General features: G+C 42.9%; 1 protein-coding gene across 1 annotated transcript; it reads right to left on the bottom strand.

Annotated features, from left to right (window-relative positions):
- Positions 1-8,669: 8,669 nt before the first annotated feature.
- On the bottom strand, positions 8,670-10,352 carry mchr1a (melanin-concentrating hormone receptor 1a; the record flags this gene model as incomplete). The annotated part of the gene is made up of 2 exons (XM_079279368.1): positions 10,286-10,352; positions 8,670-9,685 (listed from the first exon to the last, which is right to left on the bottom strand). Exons 1-2 carry the CDS (start codon positions 10,341-10,343, stop codon positions 8,670-8,672), a joined length of 1,074 nt encoding a protein of 357 aa, XP_079135494.1. The 5' UTR covers positions 10,344-10,352.
- Between the last annotated feature and the right edge of the window lie 5,181 nt (positions 10,353-15,533).

The following is a 15,533-nucleotide window of genomic DNA, read 5'->3' as shown; positions in this document are numbered from 1 at the left end:
CCCAAGTCTGCTTCTGATGGTAATAACGGTATAACAGGCCGGCCGGATCCCCTCATTCTGGCATTGCGGAGATGCTTTCGATGTTGTATGTGCACAGAAATGTCCGATGATGTCTTCTCAGGCTCTACACATGTATAACCCCTTATTGATATTTGCACACAGTGCTGCATACAATGAGAAAAGCACTCAACACTGTCGAAGCACCCAAACATGACAACTAATGACTCTAATTTCTCTTTAGACCTGAAAACCAACACTATCAATCTTGAATAATTCCTAATGTACCTCCAAATGACTATGAATACTGGATTTATGTTCGTCAATCGTTTGTGTTTGGAGTTCAGTTGACTCTTATTGGAGCATTGCGGCAATCTGTCGGACTGGAACAAGCTCTGTAGTTTGCAGTAAAGAGGGAAGCAGAAGTTTATTGACCTGAGCTGACACTCTTTCAGGTCGGGGAGTTGCACGTCTGAATGCTTATCGTCAACATTCACTGAAGTATTCACATTTGAATATGAGCATGTCGTGCTTTTTTGTTTTGTTTTCAAACGCATCGTATCAGCCTTAGAACTCTCCACTTACTCAGTCTGAATATGAAATATATGAGATCAATATTGAGAAACTGCAAACAAAACCTTAAAATTGAAGTGTTATTTGTTGCAAATGCAGTATTTTCCTCAAAGGCTGTCATGAATTCCCTTTGCCTCTAGCTTCATCCTCAGCACCCACAGTGTACGAAAAAGTTCAAGAACAATCATAAAGAGGAAATAGGCCCATTTTCATAATTCATAGATGTTATTCCTATGGTCTAAGACAGTCCAAAAATAACAAGATCAACTCTCCTAAATCCAAAAACTAGAGCACTATATCTATAGAAGGAGAATAGGTCTAGAACGGACATTGCCATTCAAATCAACGTAGCAGGATGCTCAGAGCGGCGGCCATTTTTATGTGTATCGATTCTATTGCAAACGTTGTAGCGGGTTAATTTCCATATCAGCAAAACTGACTTATGGCAAGTAGCGAACTCACTAGGTGAGGTTTTGCAGTAACGACTAAAACAAACAGTGGAGTGCTAACGTAGTACCAACGTAGCTAGCTAACTAGCGGACAGTTGGCTGGTTCTTCTATTCATACTTTTTATGCACAGCCCTTTCACACAGAAATATGTCATAAAGTGTCTATATATTTTTTTTAATTAAACTAGCGATGTACAGGAAGAGTATTGCCACTTTTGTTTTGAGAGTTCTGGCATTTGTTTTTTAGTACCAGCTGGCGGTTGCTCAGTAACTGTATCCCTTACATAGCCTACTGTAGTCTGTAGATGTTCACTTACCCATATTAGGCTACACAAACTCTTAATAAAAAGCTGAAGTTTCACAGCGCTGTGCTAGCTAGTAGAAAGATACATTACACAGCAAATATTGATTGAAGGCCACGTAAAAAAAGAATCTTAATTTAGGTGGCGTTCCCCTGGCTGAGGTTTCCACAAAAATCCACAGAGGGCATCATCGTTTTAAGGGTCATGCACTTTGAGGAGCAGAGAAACCATTTAGGCATATAATGTTTCTTTCCCTTTTTTTAAACCTATTTCTGCAACAAATGACTCGCACATAACACACAACCTTCACACGATTATGATTACCAACACTTGAGGTAAGCTGTACCTTTGTTTAAGGCCGTCTCAAGTAACTAAGCAATAATAGTTGAATGTCTTTATTCAAGTTGATCACTTTGCACATCATTGACGTGCTGTTTATGAAACTTGTTCTGTGAGCAAGTGCAGGCGGTCAGGCACGGCAGCTTCTGTTGAATACTAATCATAAACTTAACATGAAATACACTATTAAAACCACAACATGAGACGCTTAGTTTTCACCTTGAAACGTCAAATGGAATCGACTTCAGCTGCTTTTTTGCTGTCCTCTATGATTTTACCAAACCCTATGATTAGATTCGCAAAGGCTGTCTCTCTCAATCGAAGACACGAGTTGCATATTCTACAAAAAAGGGCAGCTATAATAACCAGTTGTTAAAATATCACACTGGAGCTGGAGATGTGTGCTCGTAATAGCCACGTTCCCCTCAGCTAAGTGTGCCGTGATGGCAGCCTTGGCTTTGTATTGAAGACTATAATCGATCTGTTTAGAATCTGCTCAGTACTCTTGCCCACACTGACACTTAGTGCTTCTTATTGTTTGAAAAATCTGTGTATTGTAACAGAGAGGAAAGAGCTATTTGACAAAGAACTACAAACTCTTTGAACGGTTGCTTCAACTTATATATCTGAGCCATCTTTACGTTATCATGGCTCTGATCAAAACTGATCAAAAACAATTTTCTGGCCAAAACGTCCATGTTTTCAGTAACTTTTCAGAATGAAATAAATTCACTTCATTTTAGATTAGAATTTATTTGAGATCAATTCTGAAAGTGGAGTTGAAATCGGGACACAAAGTCTGTATTGCGTTGTAAGTTTGAACTTTGCATGGCTCAATCCACATGTGGCCACATACACAATGTTTACTCTGCCAAACTGAGCACACCTGTGTTAACAACATTTTTCGTGAAATTTGGGTTGAAGATTTTTGTATATGCAATTTTTCTACATTTTATTAAAAGAAATCTGTATATATTTATGGATACACACAGACAGAACTGTGTGCAGGTGTGTGTGTGTGTGAGAGGAGAAAGAGAATAAATAAGTGTATTTTAGTGACAGTCAACCTGTGGGGTGTAGTGATTATTGAACAAGATGCCACGGTATCCAACTGCAACCCAGTCGCCAGAACGTTTTTTTGACATTGTATGTTTCTGTCAACCACGGTGAATGTTGACGTTTCTGAACCATAGATATGTTCCATAAAAAAGTTTCATAGAAATGCACACATTGTTGACGTTTGTTTCCAGAACTACTTGTTTAAGGTTAGAAAAATCCTTAAGACACAAACCGCGGTCACTTACTCTGACCAAATGCAAAAACCTTGATGTTCAACAAAACTGCGCTTCGCAGAAATGTACAATGCAAGCAATTTTTTCCTGGCAACTGGGTTGCCAACTGAACTCACATGCAATGTATTCCATGTTTTTCATAAGGGTGTATCTATATGCTTTCACTGTAAAACAACAGTTTCTGCCTGAATTGTCTTCTGTACATGATGGATCATTGTTTTATTTTTCAGTACAACAAATAAAAATGTATTATTTATGACTATGGCCTACAGTCGATGCTGTTTAGATGCTAACAGCGCTAACAGTACCAACTACAGCAAAAGCACTGAATGAGCGAACAGTTTTTACCTGAGGTAACGGAGGGTGATACTACGCTGTCAAACGGGACGGCATTATCAGCTGAATGAATTAAAGAGGAGCAAAGAGTACCTCAAAAATGTACTTAAATACCAGACAGTACTTGAGTTTATGTACTTACTTAGAGCTTAAGATATTAGTTGATTGTTTGATTGACAGAAAAGGAATTTATCGAAGATAATTACCATATTAAACTTGAAACAATGTTTTTATACCCACTTGGGGGCAGTAGAAATAAGTAGTGAATAATACATTGACATATCATGATCGTAGCGAACATGTCAGCTTAACAGTTGCTCATTTACAAAGCCAGTAGTTTCTAAACCACATTAGCATTCATATGGAGTCATGTTTCTGGCAAAGACTGTATATAAGAATTCAACATAGTCAGATGATGTCACCCATTGTTTGTAGACTGCCGTTTTGAAGACTTGAGTTTGGCATTTTTGGCCGGCGCCATCTTGTTTTTTTTTTGCCGCATGGTCTCTGTCCAAGTCGGAGATTCACTCTTTTATCTCTATTTTTGGTCTCCACCAACTGAACAGGTGAGGGGAACCCCAATCAGACCTGAATCGATGTACTGCTGGAGACAAATACTGGTGATTTGCCACGGAGTATAAAGATTCTTCATTTTGGATTTCACATTTTTCCTGGTCAAAAGCTGCTGTTTGTCATTGTTTGTTAGCTTCCCGGGGTGTGCCTGTGGTTTTTGGTTTCGATTTGTCTGAGTCTCCTTTTTGATCCCAACTTTGAACTGCTCCAGTCCCTCGTCCAGTCAGTGAGGAGCAGCCCCACAGAGCGATGGCAAGAAGAGTAGCGCTTTTCACAGACAGTGGTATCACAAAGTGCTGAACAGAGCAGACATTTAAAAGCATAAAACACAATGTGACCCAAGGGTCAATGAATTATCTACACAGAGAGAAATTTTAAATTTAAAAATAATAAAAAATTAAATAAAAATGTAAAACATATTTTAAGAGCAGGTCTAGGACATGGGTTTACTTTTACACAAACGCCAGCCTAAACAGGTGGGTTTTGAGCTGGCTTTTAAAAGTATTCACAGTATCTGCGAGGCGCAGCGTTGCAGGCAGAGCATTCCAGAGCCTCTGGGCCACTGCCTCAAAGGCTCGGTCACCACGGGTCTTAAATCGTGTGCGTGGGACTGACAGAAGACCTAGAGCGTTTGACCTGAGAGTGCGGGCGGGTGAATAGGGGCGAAGTAGATCAGCTACATAAGCCGGAGCCTGACCGTGAAGTGCTCTGTAAGTGATGGTGAGAATTTTAAAGTGTATCCGAGATGCTACAGGGAGCCAGTGGAGAGATCGGAGTACGGGGGTGATGTGAGACCGTCGATTTGTCCTGGTGAGTAATCTGGCGGCAGCGTTTTGGATGACCTGCAGACGGTTAAGAGCAGATACACTGAGTGATGTGAAAAGTGAGTTGCAGTAGTCAATGCGTGAAGAGATAAATGTGTGTATGATCATTTCTAATTCAGATGTTGATACTACAGATCTCAGTTTACTGATATTTCTTAGATGGAAGAAGCATGACCTGGACAGCTGCTTAACATGAGGGTAAAACGACATGGATCGATCAAAGAAAATCCCTAGATTGCGCAGGTTGCAATGGGCAGCAGAGGAGAGTGGACTAATAATCTGCCTGATCATGGGGACAAACTCCTCTGGAGCAATAACTAGGACCTCCGTCTTAGAGTCGTTGAGTTGCAGGCAGTTTTCTGCCGTCCAGTCTCTGATGGCATTGACACAGTCCAGGAGCCTAGTTAATGTGAATGCCTCGCTGGGTTTGAATGACAGATGTAGTTGGATATCGTCTGCATATAAGTGATAGGACACATTATAGCTTTTTATGATCGGTCCCAAAGGTAACAGATAAAGGGAAAATAACAGAGGCCCCAGAACCGAGCCCTGCAGTACACCACAAGACAGTGGAGAGGTAACAGACACAAAATCACCCACAGAGACATTGAAACTTCTGTCATTGAGGTAAGATGTAAACCAGTCTAACGCTATGCCAGATATGCCCACCCAATCACGTAGCCTCTTAATCAGGATGTCATGGTCTACACTGTCAAATGCAGAACTGAGGTCCAGAAGAACTAACACAGAGCAGTCACCTGCATCAGCACACATGAGAATGCCATTTGAATGTTTGAAATAGGAAAGGACAATTCCTGTAGACAATGAGGTATTGACAATAGATGTTACTGCAGGGCCAATAGTTAGCAGAACTTTCTTTAATAGAGAGGATGGAATTATATCCAGAGGGCAAGATGATGGCTTTGTTTTGTTAATTAAGTCCATCAGGTCTTGAAGGCTGATAGGCTGGAAAGAGTCCAGAACAGCAGGAGATTGCGAGGAGCTACAAGTAGATGAACAGATCCCAGGCTGAATGCCAGACCTAATACCTGTTACCTTATCAATAAAATAGATAAGGAATTTGTTGCAATCGTCAACAGAATAGCATGGTAAATTGGAGACAGACGGTAAAACAATTCTCTTAATTGTGTCAAACAGAATCTTGGGATTTCTCTTTGAAGAAGAGATTAGGTTGGCAAAATAAGCAGTTCTAGCTTCCTTTACTCCAGTATTTAAATAAACTCTGAGGTCTTTGAGATATAAACAATGCACTTCTAGCCCAGTAGCTTTCCAGAGCCGCTCTGTCCTGTGACACTTCTGTCTCAGGCTGCACACAGCGCCTGTCATCCACGGAGTAGTGTTATATGCTGCCCTGGTCCTTTCCTTAAGAGGTGCCACTTTATCCAGCAAAGTGGTGCAATGTTCATTAAATGACTGTATCAAGTGTTCAACATCATCGAGATTTGTGTTAATATCACAGCAGAAGTGCATAGAGAAATGATCAGCTGTACTCTGAGTAATAATGCGGGAGTGGAATGTTTGTTTCAGACACAAGGGGTCAGCATTGACAGAAAGATCAAAGAAAATACATTTATGGTCACTGAATAGGTCCCCACAACGGGTATTATCAATATCAAGACCCAGAGAAAACACAAGGTCCAAAGTGTGACCACCCCTGTGAGTGGCGCCAGAAACATGTTGCGTGAAATTAAAAGATTCAGTAATATTGAGAAACTCAGTTGCAATACAGTCTGTGGTATCATTGATATGCAGATTAAAATCACCAACCAGAAGCACTTTGTCCAGCTTGATAATAGAGGTCAGAAAGTCTGTGAACTCTGATAAAAACTGACCTATCAATCCATGAAGGCTTACAAGAACACACATTCCTCTGCAAGGATGATTAAGCCAATGACAGGCTGAGAGGATACAAGCACCCCCTATGGAGGCAGACCTCTCAGAGTGTCCTGCTGTTTCTCCTCATCCTGCTCATCTGCTCTCACCATTGAAGGCTATTTGTGACGAGAAATAAGATCACAGAGTCATTCTATTGTATCCCCAGTACACCGCCATCAACTGATAACGAAAAGAAAAAAAAGAACCGGAAACTAGCTCTCTGGGTGTAGAATTTGCAACCGCATTATTCCAACTCAACAGGCCCAATAGTTGTGTTTAAATGTTGTTTATTCACTGAAACATAATATTCTACGAATCATCTTGAAAGCATTACTTGTGAGTGAAAACTGAGGTGGTTATGGTGTCAGGGAGTTTAGCTGATGAGCTATTCTGAGTGGCACAAATGACTTGTTCTTTGTGAGCAAAGCGCTCCTTAGAAACTAAATCGATTTCGATGGTTCATCTTTGCAGAATCTTAACGAGCCAAGCATGCTCCCACCTAGTATCATCCAGACCCTTAAGTGCATGTTCTGCCATAAGACATAGTTTTTCATTACATGACACTCATTGTTCACGTCTCTACCGGATCAATTATTTCAAACGTTTCAAGGCCACTCTGTCGGAGATTGAGTGCCAAACACTCTTCCAGTAGCCCCAACACCCATGGGTCACTAGATATGCCCATAACTATCACTTAACACGATTGAGCAGCTTTCTGAGGAATGTATGGATTAGGAGTACAAATACTCCGCATTTTTTTTAATGTATCATGACTATGCATCTTTGATGTGAGACATGATTTTTAGCCATGCTACCTGCATGGCAAACAGTAAATTACTCGACATAGCTTTAACTTCTGCCAAGAAAACTATCCTCATGATAGCTGGAAACACCACGCATGCTGCACACCAGAAAAAATACTTCATTATAAATTCAATCTCAATAGAAATCTATCCACATCAGTCTTTAAAATTGCAACAGAACTCGACTCTATCTGGTCATCTCTCATACATTTCTTACAAACCTGATTCCATCCACCTTGTTATTGTTCTCGCCTGTTTACCAGTTGTAACTTGCACATATTCACTTCTGCACCTGTATCCAGTTCTACACCTCCATTGAAATCCACATACACATAAATACATGCACACATGCGTTACCTGCATATACAAATATACTGTACTATGGGCATTGATATTGATATTATATCATTGCAATTAGACAAATACACATGCAAATACATCTACAACACATTACTATTGTTGATTATGTTCAAGAATGTTTAATTAATATATTTTCATTGTTTTTTTTGTAATTATAACTGCAGTTATTTCTGATAACAATATTATTGATATTTTTATATTTTATTATTGTAGTTGTAAAATAACAACTAAAAACATAAAATAAATATGTAAATAATATGTAGACAAAACAATATCAAAAACATGATATTAACGGTGCAACTAACATCTACTTTTCTTCTCCTGTATACACTGTTGTTGACATCCTTGTGTGCTCACAACAAGGTCTGTGGATTATCTTGACTAAAAAGTCAAGATTTCTAAAGAATAATTGCTGTTGAGTTTTTCAAATGTGTTTATTTGGCACGTTGAGCTCCAAGAGCCAGAGTTCCATATCATCCCATTATATTGGAGAGAAGGCAGACATCTCTATTTCCACCACTAGGCAACTCACACCAAAACAATCTATCATAATAAATAGCACTACAGGTAAGACAAAAAATGTGTATTTCTGATTTTGGCGTGAACTGTCCTCTTTAAGATATAATGAACAGACAAACAAGAAAACAGGTACACAGAGTAACAAAATAAATGAGTAAACTGTACAGTGTTCAAGCCCTGTACCAGACCGGTATGTGAATCAGCGGTGCTGTGCTTTGCATGATTATGACTGCTGTGAAACAACCTTCCAATCCAGGAAAATAAGCAAATAAGCAAAAGTAAAATGGTTGATTAGAGCTGATGCGCAGACTGTTCCAAAACAGCATGTTCTCTTGTGCTAATGTCCCATTTGCAGTGCTTTATCACATCTACAGTGACACATCGTGAAGTTTTTTTTGATTCCTATTCACTGTGGGGCCATGTTGGTTGGCATCATCTCCCCAGACTCTGGCTCCTGCCGAGCACCTACAGGTACCATTCTCACACGCACGCTGCCCCCATCCGTGGTCCTCGGATTCACGCGGAACTTTCTATTGACCGGGCGCACAGCCCTGAGAAACAGCCTCTTGAAGGTCTCACTGAGGACGATGTAGAGGAACGGGTTGATGCAGCTGTTGGCGTATCCCATGCTGATGGCTATGTTGTAGGCGTAGGAGAAAGCTAGGCTTGGCTTCTGCACCCCGAGGTGGACCAGCTGAAGGATGTAGTAAGGGGCCCAGCAGATGAAGAAGGCCAGGCAGATGGCCACTGCCATCCGGGTCACCTTCCTGGTGCGCACCCTCAAACTGCGTGGCGGCAGCGGCGCCACGCTGGTGGACATGTGTTGGAGGATCTTGAAGAACACCAGGCAGATGACGACCAAAGGTATGGCGAACGCCAAGAAGAACTGGTAGAGCGTGAACCAGTATATGTCAGTGACTGGGTCGGGCAGAAGGAGAGCGCAGGCCACCAGGCCATCTGGCAGAGGCATCAGGCCTGCGTACATCCACACGGGGATGATGGTGAGCAACGACAGGCCCCACACCAGGCCGATGACCAGCGCTGCCACACAGGGCGTGCGGATGTAGTTGAAGCGGATCGGATGAACCGTAGCCAGGTAACGGTCGAGGGTCATTGCAGTGAGGATGTAAGTGCTGACAATCTGGCTGTTGGAGTCGAGCGCCGTGATGACCGTGCACATGGCGGCTCCGAAGTGCCAGGTGCCGTTGCCCAGCAGCTGGTGGATGAGGAACGGCATCCCGAGGAGGAACAGGAGATCGGCGATGGACAGATTCAAGATAAAGATGTCCGGAACGGTTTGCTTGGCGCAGCCCTTGATCTTCTTCATGATGGTATAGATGACGATGCAGTTCCCCATGATACCCAGGAAGCAGATGATGCCGAAGATGACGGGGAGGATGGCACTGCAGTGAAGGGCCCCGTCTGCAGCTGGAGACAAGAAAGCAGCAGTTGAATGGCAAGCAAATGTAGTGATATAGTCATACTGCGTTGTGCATCGTGTTCAATCAAGTTGCATGACATGAAAGCTTTTAATGTACTATCATGTCACAATGTTACATGATACAAAGAGCAAGAGCAGCAGAGTAATATATCAATCATAATTTTAGGCTGCTGTAATTTCAGGGTGGACATGATTGATTTCTGTTAAATGAGTGTGTGTGTGTGTGTGTGTGTGTGTGTGTGGGCTCTTTCAGCACAGTGCAAAGCAAGGATGATGAGGGCAGAAGTCCATTGCGTTTGTTATACTCTAAATGATACATTAGAGCGTACAGCGATTGAATTTGGGGGAACTTGGTGAAGGGAATTAACTGCCTGAATTTGTGCAATAGACAGTGGAGGCTTGTTTGAAAAAAAAGAAAAGAAAAAAGGATACAAGGTAATTTTTTTTGGGGGGGGGGGTGAAACAGAAACAAAATACACTTGATTTTTGTTGTTTCAGTTGCATGTTGATTATGTTATGGCGCTTATGAACAAGGCGTGTGTATAACGTCAACTGGACCATGCGTTGGTTGCTCAACCTACCTGTTGTTGTTGAATTGAAGTATCCGAGGGAAAAATTAGAATCGTTTGAGAAATCCATCGGTAATCCAAAGTGTAGGCCTATCCAAGTAAAAAAAAAAAAAAAAAAAAAAGAAAAAAGAAAGTATCACCAACTGCGTCCAGTAAAATTCATCTGCGGGAGCTTGCGAACGAAATCCCCCATACTCTCAAAGAGTGAGTCCAAATATCATATTTTGAATAGTTAAATAATTTACCGTTTAATTTCCCCCCTGTCATCCTGCGAGCAGACCAGCGCGCTCTGTACAGTCAGTGGTAATAAAGCCGCTCCTCGGTGAGCGGGTGAAGAGGCTGCGAGAGCATCTTCAGTCTGTGACGCTCTCAATGGAGTTGCAACTTGCGATGCAGGTGTCAGTCAAGTCGGCATGAAATCATGATTGGAAAATGGATCTGATATCCCAGAAGATAGTGAAGGTGTGTGTGTGTGAGTGTGTGTGTGTGTGTGTGTGTGTGTGTGAGTGTGTGAGTGAGATGCGTTAAAACGCGTCCCTGCGACGTCTGATCCTCATGTTATTTAACTGTTTTCTGAAGTCAAGGTCGAATGTGTGTGTGCAGCAAATGCAATGAACACAGCCGTGAAAGAAACATATAAGAACGCGGCTCTGGGGTTAGAATATGACACACGCACAAAGAGCGCAGATTCAGAAGACGCTCATTTGTTTATTTGTGTTGTCTGAAGCCCCTCTGCATGAATGCGTTTATAAATATGCTGGTTACTAATATGAGCACGAGATACTATACGCAGCTATAGCAGAGAATGAAAACATAGTGGAGCCCTCCAGAATTAGAGGGCCAGGATGTGGCATTTAGGGGGATCTGTTGGCTGGAATGAAATGTGATATTACTATGTATGTTTCATTTCGTGTATAATCACTTTAAAATAAGAGTTGTAGTGTTTCTGTTATCTTAGAATGAGCCGATTGGATCTAAATACGCCCGCCACGTTGCTATAAGAGCGGACAAATCAAACACTGGCTTGAGATATTTGCTTTTCACATTTTCGCATCTGCAATTGTATATTTCTCCTACACGCTTGGCACTCGGGAGAGGTTACAGTTGGTTACAATCTGCAACTACACCGTTGCACTGTTGTTTTATTATAAGATGACGTTATCACCATATGATTTGTCTTTTCTCGCATCCAAAACCTGTTTGAAATCTGCTGTGATGTTTGACAGCATGCCACTGCTACTCTTCCTCTTCATCACCTCCTCCTCCTCCTTCTTCTTCTTAATTTGTTCTGGCAGGCTATAGATGCAGCAATGGTATATTGCTGCTGTATATTTTGGGAACCATCATTTCTGCTTTGACAATATTTGCTCATATTCCAGCCCAGTTATCATCCAGCGGCCTCTGAGTTTTCCAGTCATGGCAAATGAATTACTTTCCAAATTCTGAGAGATACTATTTGAGAAAAACACCCTCAAGCTCTCCGCTTAACACAGGTACAGGTGTTTATCGACTGTTATAACCTAATCTCATTCTTGCCATTTTTGCTGAAACCCATTGGTTTAATTAAAGACCCGATTCAGAAATGAGTACATTAAACTGCATGACCTGCCCTTTTCCACAACTAAACCACCTGACCCAGCGCTTTTAGGATTTGCTCTAATTCTAGATCATGCAAGGTGATTTTGATAAATGTTAAAAACAGTTGAGGAAGAAATACCTGTGACATTTAGTTCTTCTGATTTTTTCCTGTGCCAATATTTTGAGATATCTAAACCATCATACACTGCTGAAACAGAATTGAATGACATTATGTTTACGTTGCCCAGAAAACTGGAAAATAACACCTGAAAAAAACACAAGCAATTTGTTGTTGTAGAGTGAAATGTCTCCATCACTTTGGATACTCACTACTGCAGTTTTCATCAGAACAATTTGGATGCACGTCATCAGGATTCTTCCCCTGAAGCCTCCCTTTGGCAGTTTTCTGGCCACGTCCCACAGAGAAAGGACTCAGGGACGCAGCAGGAACACTGTTCATATGCATTCTTTGGTCATTTGCCATTTTTAGTAAATGGGCTCAAAGTTTGATTCATAATTGTTATTACCATTATCTCCGCAAGGAGGATCATACAATCGGTTGCGAGTGCGTGAGTGTACACCTTTTTGTCTGTCTACGGCTATTGCATTCTGCTGGAGCAAACAGCTCATATTTTGGGTGGCCAGCATATCCAGATCTTTCAAATATTATCATGATGGAGTGTATGCTTTTGATGCAGCAGCAAGCTCATACCTCTTCATTATTGATGTTTGTTAATCTACCTCGCGTGAATGTTGCAGTCGCACTTAGTACAAGTTATTAGCCCCCTAGAAAGCGGTGGGGCAATTTTGTATAATCCTTTAACTCCAAAAATTGTGTCATAAATCTTAAATGTATCAGGTTGTCTTCATGCGTTATTTCTTCAGGGGAGCCTCCGGCTCAGGCCATACATCGCTGCCTGCATTGCTGTATTCACTTTTTTTTCAAAGTATGAAGGTCGTCTTTTATGTCACTCTCACCTCCCCTTCTTGGTTTGAGACATTACCTTGTTGGGAGTTCAGGGACTAAAGATAAAGCTCAGTTTGCTTGATGTTTTTCTTTGAAGGCCACACAGAGCCCAGACTTTCATCCTTTGCCTTCTTGTCTCACAGACGCACTCACCAAAACAACATGACATCTCAAGTCAACAGCAGTGATTTAAACTCCACCATGGGGACCCGGAGGGGAATAGCTGACTTTGATTCTTCAAAATAGAATTTCCCATCGTCCACGTTTCTTTTGCAATGCTCGTGCGATAATAGAGTTCAGTCAGTCCTTGACCACCTTTGCATGAGAATCATGGCAGCGACTGGTGCAAAGCAGAGCAATGTGGGAGAGAAGGCTGGATTCCCACCAACTACATCACAATAAGACAACGAAGGTAAGTCACGATTGAAGAAAATGAAGCATTTCTGTCGTGTTTCATCAACTGGTTGAAAAAAAATTGTCTGACACGTAATATTGAAGGGAGTTCCAGATATCTACGTATCTCCAACAGGCTGTCCATCCAAGTTATCAGTGTTTACAGCAGAGATAGTGGCAACCATCTCTGGCTTGCAGTGGTTTGAGATCTGCCAGGGTGGGGGTTTGCTCAGAGTCAGCTGTCTTTGAAAGCATACAGTCAACAATGAGGGATGATTTGCTCATTGAAATTTATGTTTGGTAAGACTACACAGGTGGTGGAGATGTGCAGTTCTGTTGAGTACCAGCACACAAGTAGCTGAAAGAGAACAAGTGTGCTGATAAGCCAGCAGAAGGAGGCCTTACAAAAGGAGACGGAGAAGCAGTGATACGAAAAAAGGAATTTGGATGAAGACAGAAAAGGAGGTGACACAAAATACAAAAGGCATCGAAAACTGCTCTTAAGAACGAAACAAAAGGGAGGAATTCTTAAACTTTACCTTCTCATGTTGGCGGCGCGAGCAGTCGCAGCGGCCACTCGCGGTCCCGGAAAAACAGTGTTTTCGTCTTTTTCGTCTTTTTCGTCTAGTTTGTCTAGTCTGCCGCTGTGTTCGTCATGCCCGACGGACTTATATCGCAAAACACAACAATACAGCCGTGAGTTTCTTCTTGGAAAAAGTACAACTTTCTTCAACTTGGAAGCCAAACTCTCCGTGGATCTTAGCAGCCTGGGACTTCTCTGCTCCCCCCATTGTGTCAACCCCCACCCGGTAAGGAGACCGCGCAAGCGGTGCGAAAGGAAGCAAAAGCGGGGAAAGCGTGGAGGTATCCGGGCTAGGCTAGCGGCTAGCCCACACAAGCCGGCAATTCCAACATTACTCATGGCAAATGTCCGTTCACTGGACAACAAGATGGACAATATACGGCTACTCAGAACCAAGCGTGAGGTGAGGGACTGCTGTGTTTACGTGTTCACGGAAACATGGCTCCACCACAACATCCCGGACTCCGCTATTCAACTGGACAAGCTAACATGCTACCGAGCAGACAGAGACATAGTTAGCGTGGGAAAGTCCCGCGGCGGCGGTGTGTGTGTTTACATCAGTGATGCTTGGTGTCGAGACGCTATTGTTGTTAACCAACACTGTTCCCCGCTGGTGGAGTTTATGGTTTTAAAGTGCCGCCCTTTTTACCTGCCGAGGGAGTTTTCAGCCATTCTACTGGTGGCTGTTTATATACCTCCGAGCCCCAACAACAAGGACAGAGAGGAGGCACTCAGTGAACTTTACAGAGCCATCAGTGAGCAACAGACAGCACACCCAGACGGCATTCTCATCGTTGCTGGAGACTTCAACCATGCTAACCTAAAAACTGTTCTGCCTAAAATATACCAGCATGTTGATTTTCCAACCAGGGAAAACAACAAATTAGACCTAGTCTACACATCGATCAAGGGAGCGTACAAGGCGTCCCCCCTCCCCCACATTGGCCTCTCCGACCACCTCACGGTCTTGCTGAAACCGGCCTACAGAGCAAGGGTAAAGGTTACCAAACCGGTTTCAAAACAGGTACGGGTGTGGCCAGAGGACAGTACAGCTGCACTTCAGGACTGCTTTGGTACCACAGACTGGGACATGTTCAAGCAGGCAGCCACCTACAACCATCACATTAACATTCAAGAATACACAGAGACAGTCACAGGTTACATCACCAAGTGCATTGATGATGTAACTACCACCAGAGCCATCACCATCCGAGCCAACCAGAAGCCATGGCTGACAGGGGAGGTCCGCACACTGCTCAAGGCTCGCGACACCGCCTTCAGAGCTGGAGACCCAGCTGGGCTGGGAGCAGCCAGGGCTGACCTGTGCCGTGGCATCAGGAAAGCTAAACGACTGTACACCAGGAAAATCACAGGACATTTCAAAGACAGCAGGGACTCACGGAGCCTGTGGCAGGGCATTAGGACCATAACGGACTACAAACTACCGCCACAGACCTGTGACAGTCACACCTCCCTGCTTAACAACCTCAATGGCTTCTTTGCACGCTTCGAAGCACAGAACAACACACCTGCGCAGAAAACCACCCCCCCCACCGACGACCAGGCTCTGTGCCTGTCCCCAGCCAGTGTGAGGAGCACACTGCTGAGGATTAATACCCGCAAGGCTGCGGGACCTGACAACATTCCTGGTCGTGTGCTGAGGGACTGCGCAGAGGAGCTCACGGATGTCCTCACCGACATCTTTAACACCTCCCTGAGCCAGGCTGTTGTTCCCACGT

The sequence above is a fragment of the Melanostigma gelatinosum genome (assembly GCF_949748355.1).
Source record: "Melanostigma gelatinosum genome assembly, chromosome: 11".
NCBI lineage: Eukaryota > Metazoa > Chordata > Actinopteri > Perciformes > Zoarcidae > Melanostigma > Melanostigma gelatinosum.
Note: the sequence above shows the minus strand (reverse complement) of the source record. Positions and strands in the feature narration are given on the sequence as shown.